Source organism: Rissa tridactyla, chromosome 21 (genome assembly GCF_028500815.1).
Source record: "Rissa tridactyla isolate bRisTri1 chromosome 21, bRisTri1.patW.cur.20221130, whole genome shotgun sequence".
In the NCBI taxonomy this organism is placed as follows: Eukaryota; Metazoa; Chordata; class Aves; order Charadriiformes; family Laridae; genus Rissa; species Rissa tridactyla.
Window position 1 is genome coordinate 3,915,526 of NC_071486.1, and position 16,242 is coordinate 3,931,767.

Sequence of the window (16,242 nt, forward strand, 5' to 3'; positions counted from 1 at the left end):
TTAATATAGTTGCTGGCTGTGCACAGAGCCATTATATTCTCTCTGAACGTACCTGAGGGCAGCGCAGGACCGGTGGCTATGCCCCATAACACCTCTGTGTTTCTCAGCTCTCCTTAAGCTGTGGATCAACCCTTGTACCCAGTGTCTGAGGAGATGGTGCTGAGGAGGCCAGGGAAGGCAGGTGGCGGCTGAGAAGAAGATGGTGGCGTTCACTCTCAGTGTCGAGGAGACGGGACAGCAGCCGAGCCACCCTCTAGCTGCGTTAATTTGGCTCCTCTCCGGTGCCAAGGAGGACTGGATTCTGGGGGGAAAAGCCCCCTGTGGTGAGGGAAGCCATGTTGGGGAGGGCAGTGAGGTGAAGCGACACAGAGAAAATGGCCGCCAGCCTCACCTGGGCTATGGGCCCTGGCGGCACCCAGGGACCCACAGAGGCAGCTGACACCTGGCATGATACCCAGTAAGCACAACTAGTGGCAAGAAATCTCTTTTTTAAAAATGTTTTTATTTGGAGAGGCTGGGTGGTGCAGATGAATGTCTCCATGAGTGGGTGGGAGGCGGAGGCGAGGCCTGAGCTGACCCACTGGAACGGGAGGACATGGCGGCAGCTCGGGCTCCTCAGCTGTAGTACAAACTCAGGTAGGCCACTCGGTCCCGGTGTTTCCTGAATTCTCTGTCTATGGTCAGCTAAAAGACAACCGCTATCTGTTAGACATTAGCAATGACAATTGCTTCAGAAAAGTGCAGGAAGATATGTGATGGTGTCAAGAACCTTAACCTATGTCTTAAATGAGAAAGGCTTTCTTTTCAGCAGAGCTACACGGGGAAGTCTGTGCTCTGGTTCTCTCACTTTGTGGATGGAAACTTCCAGAGCAAAACCTTTCTTAATAGGAGGGTTTTTTTCAAGGACTGTACCTGTTTGTGCAAACCAGCATTTTGTGAGAGGAAATTACTTTGTATCTTGTGTCCCAGGCTAGTAGTCAGGTACGCAGCAGGCCAGTGAGGAAAGGTTGACAAAACATGGTGCAAATGCGTTGAAGTAATCATACAATTTCATTTGTCAGAAGCATTGAGCCGGGAATAACATCCCCTTATCCATGTCCTTACCTTCTGTACCTCCATATTTAGCATCCTCTTTGCTGGCATTGGCACTAAAGACCAGTCTGGAGACCCAAACTTCATCGGCCAAGTGATTTTTTTGTGTAATCGCTTGTCCGCTTCATAAGTTCCTGGTCTAAAGAAAGCAGGCACAAAATATCTCATTTCTGGAGCTGGTGTATGATGTTTGTAATACCGGAATTTACCAGCCCTCCCTCGATCCATGGGAGAAATGCATGTTGTGGTATTCTAGTGATCATGCTAAGTTAAAGACTAAAGCAGGGGAGCTTTTTGAAGATAAAAAAGCATTACTGGGAACCCAGTTACCTATCTCCCATTTGTGTCTTAGTATTTCTCTCTGCTAGTACTTTTGCTTATTATTAAAAGTGTAAGAAAATGAGTTACATTACCCAGGGAAAAATTCTTTATCTGAAGGCTTATCTGGAAATCGTGGTGTCTTCATGGAAAATGGAGCATAGGCAGGCTGGCATTTTCTTTCTTTCTTCCAGAATGACTGGTACGTTGCTGGGCCAGGAGTCACAGCCTGATAGAGATAGAGATTTATCATCTAGATTTATCACATACATTGAGATAAAATTTCTATATGGAAGATTTTGTTCTGCAAACCATCCCCACATGCTCTGGTCATCAGCCAGCTGGGCATTACAGATCTGCTGTTCAATGCATGCTTTGGCTATTCTGATAGTATAAAAAAAATCAGAACAAGTCAATTATGCACTCCCTACTCCTTACCCAGTGTGTCCTGTGAGGTCTCTACTAATGTGTTGTTATTCTAGAGGAGTTGGCCCAGAAAACATAGAGTGTTTTATCAGGTAGTATAGCTGAGCTCCCTCCCTGATTTTGCCTCAATATGTACATTTACATGCGTGTGTATGTGATACGAAGGAATGTGTGTATACAAAAATGCACGTGTCAATGTTGCCAGAGCTCATATGATCAGTCATTGGTCTCTAGGCTCAACACCGCCCACTAGACTATCTGTAAGGAGATCACTAGACTATGTGGGAGTTGTAGGCAGCCCCAGCAAATGTGATCGAAACACATTGTTGTGTTGATTGAACACTATGTTGGGAATAGCCTACAAATTCTTGCAAAGCTGCAGCTCTGTTGCTTTGAAGTGTGCTTTTCTTACCTGTGGGTCTGGTATGAAACGCTGGGCTGTTCTTGCTCCTATCACATAGCCTTTCTTGCTCAGTGGTTTGTTTTCCAAAGAGTATCTGAAGCTGCTTCTCTGTGATTCAAAAGCAGAAGTGTTTTACTGACATTTTTAAGGCAGGGTTTGCATCAGGGGAAGGGCAGAAATACATGAGCAGCAGATGTTATTTCCATGAATTCCTCTTATTCTTAACTAATGATGTAGAGCACTAGGGCAGCTGGAGCTTTGAGGACTGGTATGTTTGGAAGGGGAGGGGGAATTTCTTTTTCTAGGTGTATGTGGAGACCTTGTACAACTGGTTTGCAGGGCACGTGTGGGGGCTCTGTGTCCGGCTGGTCATGGTCCTATTATTCCTGTAGTGTGTGTCTTCTGCGAAGGAAAACTCTGAGCATGAAAACTGCGCAACTTACCTCTTGACTCAGGTAACAGCCTGGCCCAAGGGAAGGGTCTCCCCTGATGGATACCAGCTGGACTCCCAGCCTGTCTGGGGCATGGTGGAGAGGAAACATTTTCCGCTCTTGACATGACCCAAATGAGATCCGCTTCTGCACATCTGTGAGACCAGGAGAGGGAGATGCCACCAGTATGATAAAACCACGAGGAGTTTATCACCACTTCCTCCTTTTTTACCTTTGTAAGTGTCTGCTGCTCTCTGCCTGAGGCCAACCACCCCCTTATCTCGCAGATGGGAATTTCCCCTGACCTTGATATTTGTGAGGGTTCTCCCCTTTGGATGCCTGTTCCCTCCTGCCTCAAAGGCTTCTTTTTCCCCAGCCTGAGCACAGAGTAGCATAACAGCCTGGTTGTGGGGAAGGTTGCTGGGGAAGCCTGATGTTATGCAGCTCCCCGGGGGCAAGGAAAGCCCTGGTGCCCACAGACCCCCCCTGGGTGCACGCAAATCGCAGGGCTCACCTCTTGGCTCCCACACCGCTGCCATGCTGCCCTGCAAGACTTCAGGATGTGTGTGTACTCCAGTTGCTATAGACACGGAGCAGGGGGTGCAGGAGGGAATGCTGGTGATGGCAGCTCCTGAAGGGTGCAGGGGAAAGAGGAGGATAATAAAATCCCTGTGGATTGTGCTGTGCAGGCTCCCACTGCCAGGAGCTGCTGTTTTGACACTGTAAGTCGGTAGGGGACAGGTCTTTGGGGAAGCAGTCTACAGGCTGGGCTGTCAGGACCCTTCTCTGTGATCTCTCTTGTGACACAGCCCAATCTGCCCATTGTCTGCTGTCTTTTTCCCTGTGCCTGGCAGTCAAGGTAGGGCAGCCAGAAATCCCTGGAAAATGCCATACTGGATTAAGTCCAGCTTGTGCAATCAGGCCCTTCCCTGACCACAAGTGTGAGGATCATGAGAAAATCAGAGAACATCAAGATATTAAGAGCAAGATGAGTTGAAACAGTGAGGATTGTTGCTTTTGCAGAATGCTTTATTTAATCTTTCTTAGTTTGTGCAATTGGATCAGAGGGGTCTGTTTGCAGTAACAGGATTGGCATCTTCATGGCCAGTTGCAGCAGGAGCAGCTGGTATCAAAGACAAGACCGTTCTGGCAGCTCTGCATGAAAGTTTCACCATTAATGCAGTTGTAGAAGTTGCTCTTGTTGGTTGGATCTGCATAGATGCCGTTGGCCTTGCCAGCACAGAAACCGCTGCCACCAGAGCCGCCACCAGAGCCACCACCTGAGCCCCCGCTCCCACTTCCACCTCCTTGGTTAGGAGCTTCAGTGACTGGAGGATTGGGCTGAGCTGGAGGCACACAGTCTGAAATAAAAGCAGGAAAGGGCTTATTTTTGTGTTGACAGTCTCTCAGCCCTCCCCTTCCTCTCTAGGCCCTTTAGTGGTGGGGTCAGCTATTAAAGCGTGCTCCCCCAAAGTCTGGCCTAGGTTGAACCAGGCCTTTGCACTGCCTGGACCCAGGTCCAAGTTACAATCTCCCTCTTTTATCCTGGGGGACGGGATGTAGAGGAAAGGGATCTTTCCAGGGCAAGCTCTAGATGTGCCTTCCACAGAAATTCTTTGTCTGCCAAGGCTCCAGAGATGAAGGTTCATGGGTCTCTGGAGCCCTGCATGAGCAGCGAAGTAGGGAGTCCCCTTGGAGAAGCACATGCTACTCACCGCTGTTTTGCAGACCAAGACCGTTCTTCAGGGTGGTGATCAGGGGATATTTGCCTTCCTTGCAGAAAGTGCCAGTGAAGTCATCCAGATCGATGGTCCAAACCATAGCGCCTCCAAAATTGTTCTTCTTCAGCCAGTCAACCTGTTCAGTGCCAGGGGAGAGATCCCAATTAGTCCGGGGACCTGCTACTGCAGAAGGCCTCCTGCCTTATTATGAGCACGGCCACACATCCCACCATACCTTGATGTTGAAGCTCTTGATGTTGTCATAGCCAACCCATTCGCTGCCTTTGTAAGCGTAGGGCACGTCCTGGGGGGCATCCCAAGCCTGGGTGGCTCCAGAGTCCAGGAATGTGCAGATCTAGGAAAAAGAGGGGAGAGGTAGAAGTGAACAAGTGCCCTAAAAAAGGGCAGTTGGCATGTTCCATGGCTGCCTGGGTTAAATATTCCTTGCTGGGTACTTTGAAGGGTGTTTGTGGTTTTGGCGGCCTAGGTGTGTAGGAGCACACATACCTCATAGTAAGCCAGGAATCCAGCCTCCTTTGTATAAGGTCCAGCTGGCCCTGGTCCTGATGTTGGTGCCCCAACAGCAGTGTTGGATGGGTTCTGGAGGTTGAAGCTACGTCCATAGGTTGGGAATCCAACAAGGAGCTTCTCCGCTGGAGCACCATTGTTCTTCCAATAGTTCATAGCGTATTCCTATAAAAAAAAAAATCAAAGTTCAAGTCTATGCCAGGATTTGTAGGCAGGAATATGACCTCTGTGGCAGAGGCTTCCAAAATACACTTACAACACTGAGTTGGCTGTTACTGCCGCCGTGCAGAGGGCTGTTCTCCCCAGTGTGTCCATCCCAAGAGCTGTAGAAGTCGTAAGTCATCACGTGGATGTAGTCCAAGTACCTGTGGAGAACATTGCACACATCTGTCTACTGGCCTGCTCAGTCACCCAGACCCGATTGTTCCTGTAGTGCTGGCCGATTACCCCACCGCATCCCTGGCCATGTTCCCACTTTCTGCAAATCTGGGTTCTTCAAGACCTTGCTTGAGCTGGCCTTGGAAGTGCTGGAGCCAATTCTCTCCTCCGGTGGAGGGAGGCAGAGGTCAAGGCAGAGCGGGAATTGCGCTGGTATTCTGGGAACTGAGAGATGTTCCCCGATGGCACCGAGTGGCTGGAGCCAGCCTGTTGTTCCACTTCCCTGACTGAGGTGTCCCCTTTCCCACCAAACCAGCACCACTCTCGTAGCATTCTTGCCTTACGCAAAAGAGCAGGGACCCCACCTGCAGTGAGGTTGGTTTCTGTCAGACAGCGTCAGAGTTTCCCTTCACCGCTTGAAGGAAGTCACCGAAATGATACCTGGGGGTTTGCTACTCACTTTCCAAGCTCAGGAATCTCGTAGCCAGCCTGAATGGTGGAAACTCCTGCAGCAACAGCAGCGGTGACCATGAGACGGGGCTTGTTGACCTGTTTGGCTTCCTGCTCAAAGGCTGCCACCATTTCCTGAGGGATGCCAAGAAACAGGTCTCACTGTGGACTCTCTGGCCTGAGGCTTTGCATCCGCCCAGGGCTCTGGCCAGAGCTGTGCAGAGCAGAGGGCTTGACCAAACCCTTTTGTTGGAACCTACCTTAACGAGGACGGTAAAGAGAGTCTTGTCCTGAGGTGGGCTGCCCCTGGACCCAGGGTATTCCCAATCAAGGTCCAGCCCATCAAATTGATGCTGGCGCAGGAATTTGATGACGGACTTGATGAAGGTCTGGCGGTTCTGAGGCGTAGAAACCATTGTGGAGAACCTATGGAAGTAGAGCAGGAGAGAGGTGAGGTTTGGCTGGTGCCTCTTCGAGCCCCTCCCTCCCTTTCCAGTGTGCCGTGATGGGAAGGAGATGGTTTCAACTTACTTAGCTGTCCCGAAACTCCATCCTCCAATTGCCAGGAGGGTCTTCAGATTTCTGTTCCTGGAAAGAGAGGGACAGGAACACGTTTTATGGCAAGTAACTGAGCAGTGTAGCTGGCTTTGTAGGCTGTGATCTCTTGGTGTGACATCGGAAGACCAAGTCCACAGGGCACTGAGTCACTGTCACCATCCTCAAAGGATGGGTGCTGGCAGCCTGCCCTGCCCTGCCATCCCCGTCAGTCTCTGCCCCTTCTCCTCGGCATCCCTCAACCGTGGGTGGTGCTGCCACTGAGCAGAGAACAGCTGCTGGCAGGACCTGAGAGGGAGAACCAGTGAAGCCCTTTGCTCTCAGTACGTACTGGTTCTTCAAGCCATTGAAGGATTTGTAAAGGGTCTCGTCGTTCCATTCGTAAGTGGTGATCTCATTGTTGTTCATCCCAGCAAAGGCGTAGATCAGATGGTCGCACAGGCACGGGTCGATGTTGTTGGGCATGAATTTTCCCAGGCCGGGCCTGTACTGGGCCCAGTTGGTGAAGTAACATGACAGCACATAGGCAGTGCCTGCAGAGAAACAGAGGACGTGGGGTACATTTGGACTGCATTGAAGAGATGTTAGTAACTTGAGGCAGAGTATCCTAACCAGATCTGCTCAGCAACCATCGGGCAGTGTTTCCCTGCAGGCTAAGGAGTTCAGAGAAAGTGAAGTAGGGTTGGCTGTCCCTCTGTCTCTCCTAGGATCGTATTGGATTTCTTTCCTTCCTCCTTTGTTTCAGTAGATGAGTGGGTCTAGGAGCCTCCCGCACCCTTAAACTCTTGAATCAGGGTGGTTCTCAGTGCTGGGTCTCTTCCCCAAAGGGAATCTTTCTCCTTTGCTGCCACATAAGGAAGAACAGAGGCAGAAGGGATCTCTGGTGAGGTGCCTGAAAGGTGGAAGGCTCTTTGCGTGTTTGCTGTGCTGCCTGTTTGACCTGCCTTTGAAAGATTCTGCAAAGACCGAGCTAGTGGCTGAACTTATGCTTCATTCAGGCTGTGCAGGAAGGGGCCTCTAAGAGGAAGTTTGCGTGAAAGAGGGCAAGATATTTGCACTTTATGTTGAGCGTGCCATGCCTCGTCACGCTTTTGTCTTCAGAGGCACCGTCGCTGTGTGCCTGCCTGTCTCTCCTTCCTCGCCCATGGCTCGTACAAGAATGAGCTAGGAAATCTGTTGTAGTTGTCTGCAGGGGCCATAACTGAGAAGGATTTGGTAGAGTTGTGTAGGGCAGAAAGCACATACCTATTTGGGCGTTCAGCAGGAAGACCAGACCTTGAAAGAAAAAAGCATGGGATTAGTCTTAGAACTGAGAAAATGCCTGAACTAGCAGAAACTCTCTGGTATATATCCTGTAATACCGACAATACAATTGCTTCTATCAATGGGCCTATTTGTGCTCCTCTTCCTGAGCATCTGTCTGAACTCAGCATAGGCTGTCTCCCAGGTCACAATTCATTCTGAGTGAAGGGGGAAACACAGTGGAGCTCATGGTCATAACGGCTCAATGTTCTGCTGCTACCTTCAGCCAGGGTGAGGCAATGAGTGAGCTCCATGCAGGCTGAAAGAACAGAAGCCTTTTGGAATATACTCTGCTATGGAGAGAGTAATAGCCTTTCCATCAGAATGACCCGTTTTCTTCCTCAGCGTGTCATTCTCTTGGCCCAAGATAATTTTTCAATTTCATAAAGCAATTCAATCAGGAATTTGCATATCCAAAGAAAAAGAATCAACTCCAAAAGTAGTGCAACGTATAATCATCCCAAAAGGAACTGCTATCTATTTTCCTTTGACAGTAGAGAGCGTGCTGCATTTTTAATCCCCAAAAATCTACTGTATAACAGTGAAAGAGCCCCAAATACTTGTCATAAAGGTAGAGAACTAAGTTTTGAAGCAGGACTTACCGGTAAGCAAAGTGAGCTTGGCCATCTTTGACCAGAACTGATCTGGTGCAGACCGTCTCCCACTTTTATACGCTCCTCTCACTTCCTGCCAGTCTTGCGTCAACAAAGATGGACAAACATTACAAAAGCTGGTAAAGATCAGTATCACACAAAAGTGATCCCAGTACAATGGGCCTTAACACTCCAGCTGGAGACACCACCATTATCAGGCTGTGCCATGTCACGGTGCTGCAAGAACAGTGGAAGAACAAATTTAGATGGCTGTTCTTCTTAAATATTTAGTTTACAGCGATAGGCTTTGTGTCCACACTGGCGATTGCGCAGTGATAGGTGGCGGAAGTGTTCACCTTGCGCTGTCATTGTGTCTGGCCGCAGGTGGCAGGCAGCGCCAGACCCAAGGTGGTTTACACGGCTCTTGTCTCCTTGGCTGGGGCAGTCAGCGCGGCAGGGCTGAGGAGGGCTTAGGCTCACAGCAATGGGCTTTTTGGGGGACACAGGGACGGGGCTCTCTTGCTGGAGGCACAGTGTCTGTTGGGATGGAGGGGGCTTTGTGACCCGAGCTGTCTCTTGCCCACACCATCTGAGGTGGTGTCACTTCAGGGAAGCAGAGAGGCTTTCCTGGTGTGCCATCAGTAAAGGAAGCCAAGTCAGCTTCTGCCTCGTCCTTCTCCCACTTGCCAAGGTAATTTTCTTCAGGCAGAAGCATTCTTTCTTGGAGGCCCTCCAAGCCCTACAAGAGAGAGCCCGGGGACAGAGCATCATGCAGGTGTCATTTCTTTCACACTTCCTCCCTGCTCTCCTCGCTCAGCTTTCTCCCAAAGTGAGAGGCCTCTGTGTTGCCAAGCATCCCTGTCTTGCCTTATTTTTCTGTGAAGCTCCATGGAGTGGAATTACCTCAGTCTCTTTTATTCTATATGAGCTTGTCTTATTTTTTTGTTTTCAGGATGCAATGTCTTTCTTTTATGTATATTTGAATGGAATTTTTTCAAAGGTGTTTGAGGTGCTGAAAATGATGTTTTTAATCAGAAGATTCTGTCTGCACACTAGGCACTGACAGCACTACTGCAAATAGTGGAGTAAGACACAGCGTGCAGATGACTAGTTGCTCCACGCTGAGTTGTTCTTCAATTCACATTAAGATGATGTGAAGGTGAATTTCCAGTCGGTCACCCAGACTTGGTTGAATGGGAGCCTGGAAAACAGCCTCAAAGTTGCCCCTATCAGGTGCTGGCACTGAAGTCACTGACCTGCTGCTAAATTTCATTAGACTTCTAGATTTTGTGTATGGAGTGGATTAAATATGGTGAATGATGAAAGAGATTTGTCATAGTGAGGCATGATGCTTGCACAGCCTTGCACCCATCCCATGTGAGAGGTGTCTGACAACTGACTCTCAGCAAACTCTCTAAAAACTACTGTTTTCCGCAAAGACCTTAGTCATCCTGACCTTGCTACCCTCGGTGTACGCGAGCCATTGCTTTTGGGAGGCTGTTTTGTTCTCCCTGTCCTTGCTATGGAGATTAGGCAGGTCAGTGCGGAAGGCTGAACTGGGCAGAAAATTGAAGGTCAATGCAAAGGAGGTGTGTGTTTTGGAGAACCCTCTGCTAACCCTTATCTGGATGCAGAGGTACGGGTATCGGTCTCCTGGTACAGGGAGATTGGAGCTGACAGCCAATATGGGCATTTGTGCTGGTGGCAGCGTCACAACAGCCAAGGTTCATGTTAGCCATGCAGAGACATCTGCTAGGTAGACGGGCCCTTGGCTAGGTAGATGTATCTGAAAGCTGTGGCGTTGGGTTTCCAAGTGAAGGGAGGCTGCTTTCTATCACATTGGCAGTGCAAAGATGCTGTTGAGCTCACATAAATACATTCTGGGTTTGGGTGCGAGAAGCTGCGTGACTTTGTCAAAAAAACCCAAAACAGAACCACCTGGAGAGAGCTACGTGTGTTTTGGGCTGCTGCTCTGATGTTCCTCACTGCAGGCAGGTACAATGTCCTACCTCCACAGAGACAGTCTGTTGCCAGTATGTTTTTTCTTAGCGTGGAGTGGTGTTCTTGGAAATTCCCTGGGAATTTTCCTGGGGGGATTTACGCCAGATATGTCTGCATATACGTCTATATGTAGGGCCTATGTTGCCAGAGCTCCTATGATCAGTCCTGAGGCCCAAGGTTTAGCCCAAGGATTCACCTGCTGGTAGGCTATGTGTATGGAGATCTGTGACTCCCCAACACTCTGAGATGGGTCTGTGTTTGCCTGTGTAGTACAGCCACGAGCACCTAAAAGCTTACTGGTTTTCCAGCACTCTTTCTGCTTCTCAGACAGAGTCTGTTTCTGAAAAGTTGATTCATGACCAATGAAAGTGAGGAAAAAGTCTCTCTACAAATTCTTGCAAAGCTGTGGCTCTGCTTCTTTGAAACTGGCTTTTCTAACCTGTGGGTCTGGTAAGAAACACTGGCCTGCTGTTGCTGCTATCACAAAGCCTTTCTTGCGCTGTGGCTTCTTTTCCAGGGAGTATCCGAGTCTGCTCCCCTGTTGTTTAAAAGCAGGAGCCTCTTCCTGACTTTTTTGCATCAGAGGAAGGGCAGAAGTGCCTGAGCAGCAGCAGAGTTCACTCCCACTCATTTCTCTTCTCTAAGCAGATGCTTTTTAAATGAATTTTTGTTGGGAGAAGAGGAAGAACAGTTTTGGGATTACGCTTATAGGCTGCTGCAATGGGGCATGAGTGTCCCTTGCAGCTGAGACCATGGAGGGGACTTCTGGGGCTCTAGGAGACATCAGGAGTCTGCCTGTGACTTGGTACGTGCCCAGCTGAACCATTCCTGCATGAGGGAGTAATTGATGCCTCATGGACAGAGCGCCAGGGCTGTGGGCGCTTTGAAGACTGGTCCTTTTGGAAGGTAACTCTTCCAGGAGGAGAATGCTTTTTCCTGGATGAACGCAGAGGCCATGCACAAGGGCTCTGTGGGGAGCGAGTGTCCTGGTTGTGCCAGCATTACCCTTCTCTGTCAGGCATGGCCTGATATGCTCTGTCTCTTCCTTCTGCTTTTTTTCCCTTTCTGACTGCCCTGCTGGCACAGGAAGAAAGCCCTGGAAATGCCAGTTTATGGCTGTTTAAAATGCAGCTTGTAGATTCAGGCTCTTCGCTGAGCATAAGTGTAAGCATCATGAGAGAATCACGGAGGATCAAAATATTAAGAGCAATATGAATTGAAACAAGAAGGACTTTTGCTTTTGCAGAACACTTTATTTAATCATTATTATTCCATGCAATAAGATCAGAGGGATCTGTTTGCTGTAATAGGATTGGTATCTTCATGGCCAGTTGTAGCAAGAGCAGCTGGTATTGTAGACAAGATTATCATGGCAATTCTGAAACGAGTTTTGATGTTCAAACATTGGTAAAAGCTGCTTTGGTTGGTTGAGCGTGGATGGCTTTACCAGCACAAAAATCCCTCCTGCCACAATGACTTGAATTGTTACTCCAGCTAGTGCTCACACTCCCAACTTCCGTGTTTAGGAGCTACAGGGACTTCTGGAGCGGAACATTAATAGCTCCTGCAGCCTGAAATGAAAGTATGGAGAAGTTTTCCTTAGGGAAGGGATTATATTTATAATGGACTCTTGTCCCTACCCTCCTTCCATGGTTACACGGCGTTATGAACACATCAGCTTTTTGTAACTGATGTTGTAAGCACAAACCCCATATTACTCAAGTTACTCACCGCTGTTTTGCAGACCAAGACCGTTCTTCAGGGTGGTGATCAGGGGATATTTGCCTTCCTTGCAGAAAGTGCCAGTGAAGTCATCCAGATCGATGGTCCAAACCATAGCGCCTCCAAAATTGTTCTTCTTCAGCCAGTCAACCTGTTCAGTGCCAGGGGAGAGATCCCAATTAGTCCGGGGACCTGCTACTGCAGAAGGCCTCCTGCCTTATTATTAGCGCAGCCACACATCCCACCATACCTTGATGTTGAAGCTCTTGATGTTGTCATAGCCAACCCATTCGCTGCCTTTGTAAGCGTAGGGCACGTCCTGGGGGGCATCCCAAGCCTGGGTGGCTCCAGAGTCCAGGAATGTGCAGATCTAGGAAAAAGAGGGGAGAGGTAGAAGTGAGCAAGTGCCCTAAAAAAAGGGCAGTTGGCATGTTCCATGGCTGCCTGGGTTAAATATTCCTTGCTGGGTACTTTGAAGGGTGTTTGTGGTTTTGGCGGCCTAGGTGTGTAGGAGCACACATACCTCATAGTAAGCCAGGAATCCAGCCTCCTTTGTATAAGGTCCAGCTGGCCCTGGTCCTGATGTTGGTGCCCCAACAGCAGTGTTGGATGGGTTCTGGAGGTTGAAGCTACGTCCATAGGTTGGGAATCCAACAAGGAGCTTCTCCGCTGGAGCACCATTGTTCTTCCAATAGTTCATAGCGTATTCCTATAAAAAAAAAAATCAAAGTTCAAGTCTATGCCAGGATTTGTAGGCAGGAATATGACCTCTGTGGCAGAGGCTTCCAAAATACACTTACAACACTGAGTTGGCTGTTACTGCCGCCGTGCAGAGGGCTGTTCTCCCCAGTGTGTCCATCCCAAGAGCTGTAGAAGTCGTAAGTCATCACGTGGATGTAGTCCAAGTACCTGTGGAGAACATTGCACACATCTGTCTACTGGCCTGCTCAGTCACCCAGACCCGATTGTTCCTGTAGTGCTGGCCGATTACCCCACCGCATCCCTGGCCATGTTCCCTCTTTCTGCAAATCTGGGTTCTTCAAGACCTTGCTTGAGCTGGCCTTGGAAGTGCTGGAGCCAATTCTCTCCTCCGGTGGAGGGAGGCAGAGGTCAAGGCAGAGCGGGAATTGCGCTGGTATTCTGGGAACTGAGAGATGTTCCCCGATGGCACCGAGTGGCTGGAGCCAGCCTGTTGTTCCACTTCCCTGACTGAGGTGTCCCCTTTCCCACCAAACCAGCACCACTCTCGTAGCATTCTTGCCTTACGCAAAAGAGCAGGGACCCCACCTGCAGTGAGGTTGGTTTCTGTCAGACAGCGTCAGAGTTTCCCTTCACCGCTTGAAGGAAGTCACCGAAATGATACCTGGGGGTTTGCTACTCACTTTCCAAGCTCAGGAATCTCGTAGCCAGCCTGAATGGTGGAAACTCCTGCAGCAACAGCAGCGGTGACCATGAGACGGGGCTTGTTGACCTGTTTGGCTTCCTGCTCAAAGGCTGCCACCATTTCCTGAGGGATGCCAAGAAACAGGTCTCACTGTGGACTCTCTGGCCTGAGGCTTTGCATCCGCCCAGGGCTCTGGCCAGAGCTGTGCAGAGCAGAGGGCTTGACCAAACCCTTTTGTTGGAACCTACCTTAACGAGGACGGTAAAGAGAGTCTTGTCCTGAGGTGGGCTGCCCCTGGACCCAGGGTATTCCCAGTCAAGGTCCAGCCCATCAAATTGATGCTGGCGCAGGAATTTGATGACGGACTTGATGAAGGTCTGGCGGTTCTGAGGCGTAGAAACCATTGTGGAGAACCTATGGAAGTAGAGCAGGAGAGAGTTGAGGTTTGGCTGGTGCCTCTTCGAGCCCCTCCCTCCCTTTCCAGTGTGCCGTGATGGGAAGGAGATGGTTTCAACTTACTTAGCTGTCCCGAAACTCCATCCTCCAATTGCCAGGAGGGTCTTCAGATTTCTGTTCCTGGAAAGAGAGGGACAGGAACACGTTTTATGGCAAGTAACTGAGCGGTGTAGCTGGCTTTGTAGGCTGTGATCTCTTGGTGTGACATTGGAAGACCAAGTCCACAGGGCACTGAGTCACTGTCACCATCCTCAAAGGATGGGTGCTGGCAGCCTGCCCTGCCCTGCCATCCCCGTCAGTCTCTGCCCCTTCTCCTCGGCATCCCTCAACCGTGGGTGGTGCTGCCACTGAGCAGAGAACAGCTGCTGGCAGGACCTGAGAGGGAGAACCAGTGAAGCCCTTTGCTCTCAGTACGTACTGGTTCTTCAAGCCATTGAAGGATTTGTAAAGGGTCTCGTCGTTCCATTCGTAAGTGGTGATCTCATTGTTGTTCATCCCAGCAAAGGCGTAGATCAGATGGTCGCACAGGCACGGGTCGATGTTGTTGGGCATGAATTTTCCCAGGCCGGGCCTGTACTGGGCCCAGTTGGTGAAGTAACATGACAGCACATAGGCAGTGCCTGCAGAGAAACAGAGGACGTGGGGTACATTTGGACTGCATTGAAGAGATGTTAGTAACTTGAGGCAGAGTATCCTAACCAGATCTGCTCAGCAACCATCGGGCAGTGTTTCCCTGCAGGCTAAGGAGTTCAGAGAAAGTGAAGTAGGGTTGGCTGTCCCTCTGTCTCTCCTAGGATCGTATTGGATTTCTTTCCTTCCTCCTTTGTTTCAGTAGATGAGTGGGTCTAGGAGCCTCCCGCACCCTTAAACTCTTGAATCAGGGTGGTTCTCAGTGCTGGGTCTCTTCCCCAAAGGGAATCTTTCTCCTTTGCTGCCACATAAGGAAGAACAGAGGCAGAAGGGATCTCTGGTGAGGTGCCTGAAAGGTGGAAGGCTCTTTGCGTGTTTGCTGTGCTGCCTGTTTGACCTGCCTTTGAAAGATTCTGCAAAGACCGAGCTAGTGGCTGAACTTATGCTTCATTCAGGCTGTGCAGGAAGGGGCCTCTAAGAGGAAGTTTGCGTGAAAGAGGGCAAGATATTTGCACTTTATGTTGAGCGTGCCATGCCTCGTCACGCTTTTGTCTTCAGAGGCACCGTCGCTGTGTGCCTGCCTGTCTCTCCTTCCTCGCCCATGGCTCGTACAAGAATGAGCTAGGAAATCTGTTGTAGTTGTCTGCAGGGGCCATAACTGAGAAGGATTTGGTAGAGTTGTGTAGGGCAGAAAGCACATACCTATTTGGGCGTTCAGCAGGAAGACCAGACCTTGAAAGAAAAAAGCATGGGATTAGTCTTAGAACTGAGAAAATGCCTGAACTAGCAGAAACTCTCTGGTATATATCCTGTAATACCGACAATACAATTGCTTCTATCAATGGGCCTATTTGTGCTCCTCTTCCTGAGCATCTGTCTGAACTCAGCATAGGCTGTCTCCCAGGTCACAATTCATTCTGAGTGAAGGGGGAAACACAGTGGAGCTCATGGTCATAACGGCTCAATGTTCTGCTGCTACCTTCAGCCAGGGTGAGGCAATGAGTGAGCTCCATGCAGGCTGAAAGAACAGAAGCCTTTTGGAATATACTCTGCTATGGAGAGAGTAATAGCCTTTCCATCAGAATGACCCGTTTTCTTCCTCAGCGTGTCATTCTCTTGGCCCAAGATAATTTTTCAATTTCATAAAGCAATTCAATCAGGAATTTGCATATCCAAAGAAAAAGAATCAACTCCAAAAGTAGTGCAACGTATAATCATCCCAAAAGGAACTGCTATCTATTTTCCTTTGACAGTAGAGAGCGTGCTGCATTTTTAATCCCCAAAAATCTACTGTATAACAGTGAAAGAGCCCCAAATACTTGTCATAAAGGTAGAGAACTAAGTTTTGAAGCAGGACTTACCGGTAAGCAAAGTGAGCTTGGCCATCTTTGACCAGAACTGATCTGGTGCAGACCGTCTCCCACTTTTATACGCTCCTCTCACTTCCTGCCAGTCTTGCGTCAACAAAGATGGACAAACATTACAAAAGCTGGTAAAGATCAGTATCACACAAAAGTGATCCCAGTACAATGGGCCTTAACACTCCAGCTGGAGACACCACCATTATCAGGCTGTGCCATGTCACGGTGCTGCAAGAACAGTGGAAGAACAAATTTAGATGGCTGTTCTTCTTAAATATTTAGTTTACAGCGATAGGCTTTGTGTCCACACTGGCGATTGCGCAGTGATAGGTGGCGGAAGTGTTCACCTTGCGCTGTCATTGTGTCTGGCCGCAGGTGGCAGGCAGCGCCAGACCCAAGGTGGTTTACACGGCTCTTGTCTCCTTGGCTGGGGCAGTCAGCGCGGCAGGGCTGAGGAGGGCTTAGGCTCACAGCAATGGGCTTTTTGGGGG

General features: G+C 49.4%; 3 protein-coding genes across 3 annotated transcripts; all 3 read right to left on the reverse strand.

Moving 5' to 3' along the window:
* Positions 1-615: 615 nt before the first annotated feature.
* On the reverse strand, positions 616-3,209 carry PIFO (primary cilia formation). The gene is made up of 6 exons (XM_054181571.1): positions 3,185-3,209; positions 2,683-2,825; positions 2,249-2,347; positions 1,506-1,639; positions 1,105-1,231; positions 616-684 (listed from the first exon to the last, which is right to left on the reverse strand). The coding sequence occupies exons 1-6, from the start codon at positions 3,207-3,209 to the stop codon at positions 616-618; spliced, it is 597 nt and encodes a 198-aa protein (XP_054037546.1).
* Positions 3,210-3,718: 509 nt separating this feature from the next.
* Positions 3,719-8,231, reverse strand: LOC128900317 (acidic mammalian chitinase-like). Its single transcript, XM_054181323.1, has 11 exons — positions 8,207-8,231; positions 7,548-7,577; positions 6,634-6,835; positions 6,279-6,335; positions 6,008-6,173; positions 5,758-5,882; positions 5,176-5,284; positions 4,899-5,084; positions 4,627-4,746; positions 4,386-4,527; positions 3,719-4,031 (listed from the first exon to the last, which is right to left on the reverse strand). The coding sequence occupies exons 1-11, from the start codon at positions 8,229-8,231 to the stop codon at positions 3,769-3,771; spliced, it is 1,425 nt and encodes a 474-aa protein (XP_054037298.1). The 3' UTR covers positions 3,719-3,768.
* A 3,262-nt stretch (positions 8,232-11,493) lies between these two features.
* LOC128900324 (acidic mammalian chitinase-like) lies at positions 11,494-15,776 on the reverse strand. The gene is made up of 11 exons (XM_054181341.1): positions 15,752-15,776; positions 15,093-15,122; positions 14,179-14,380; positions 13,824-13,880; positions 13,553-13,718; positions 13,303-13,427; positions 12,721-12,829; positions 12,444-12,629; positions 12,171-12,290; positions 11,930-12,071; positions 11,494-11,769 (listed from the first exon to the last, which is right to left on the reverse strand). The coding sequence occupies exons 1-11, from the start codon at positions 15,774-15,776 to the stop codon at positions 11,753-11,755; spliced, it is 1,179 nt and encodes a 392-aa protein (XP_054037316.1). The 3' UTR covers positions 11,494-11,752.
* Positions 15,777-16,242: the final 466 nt, after the last annotated feature.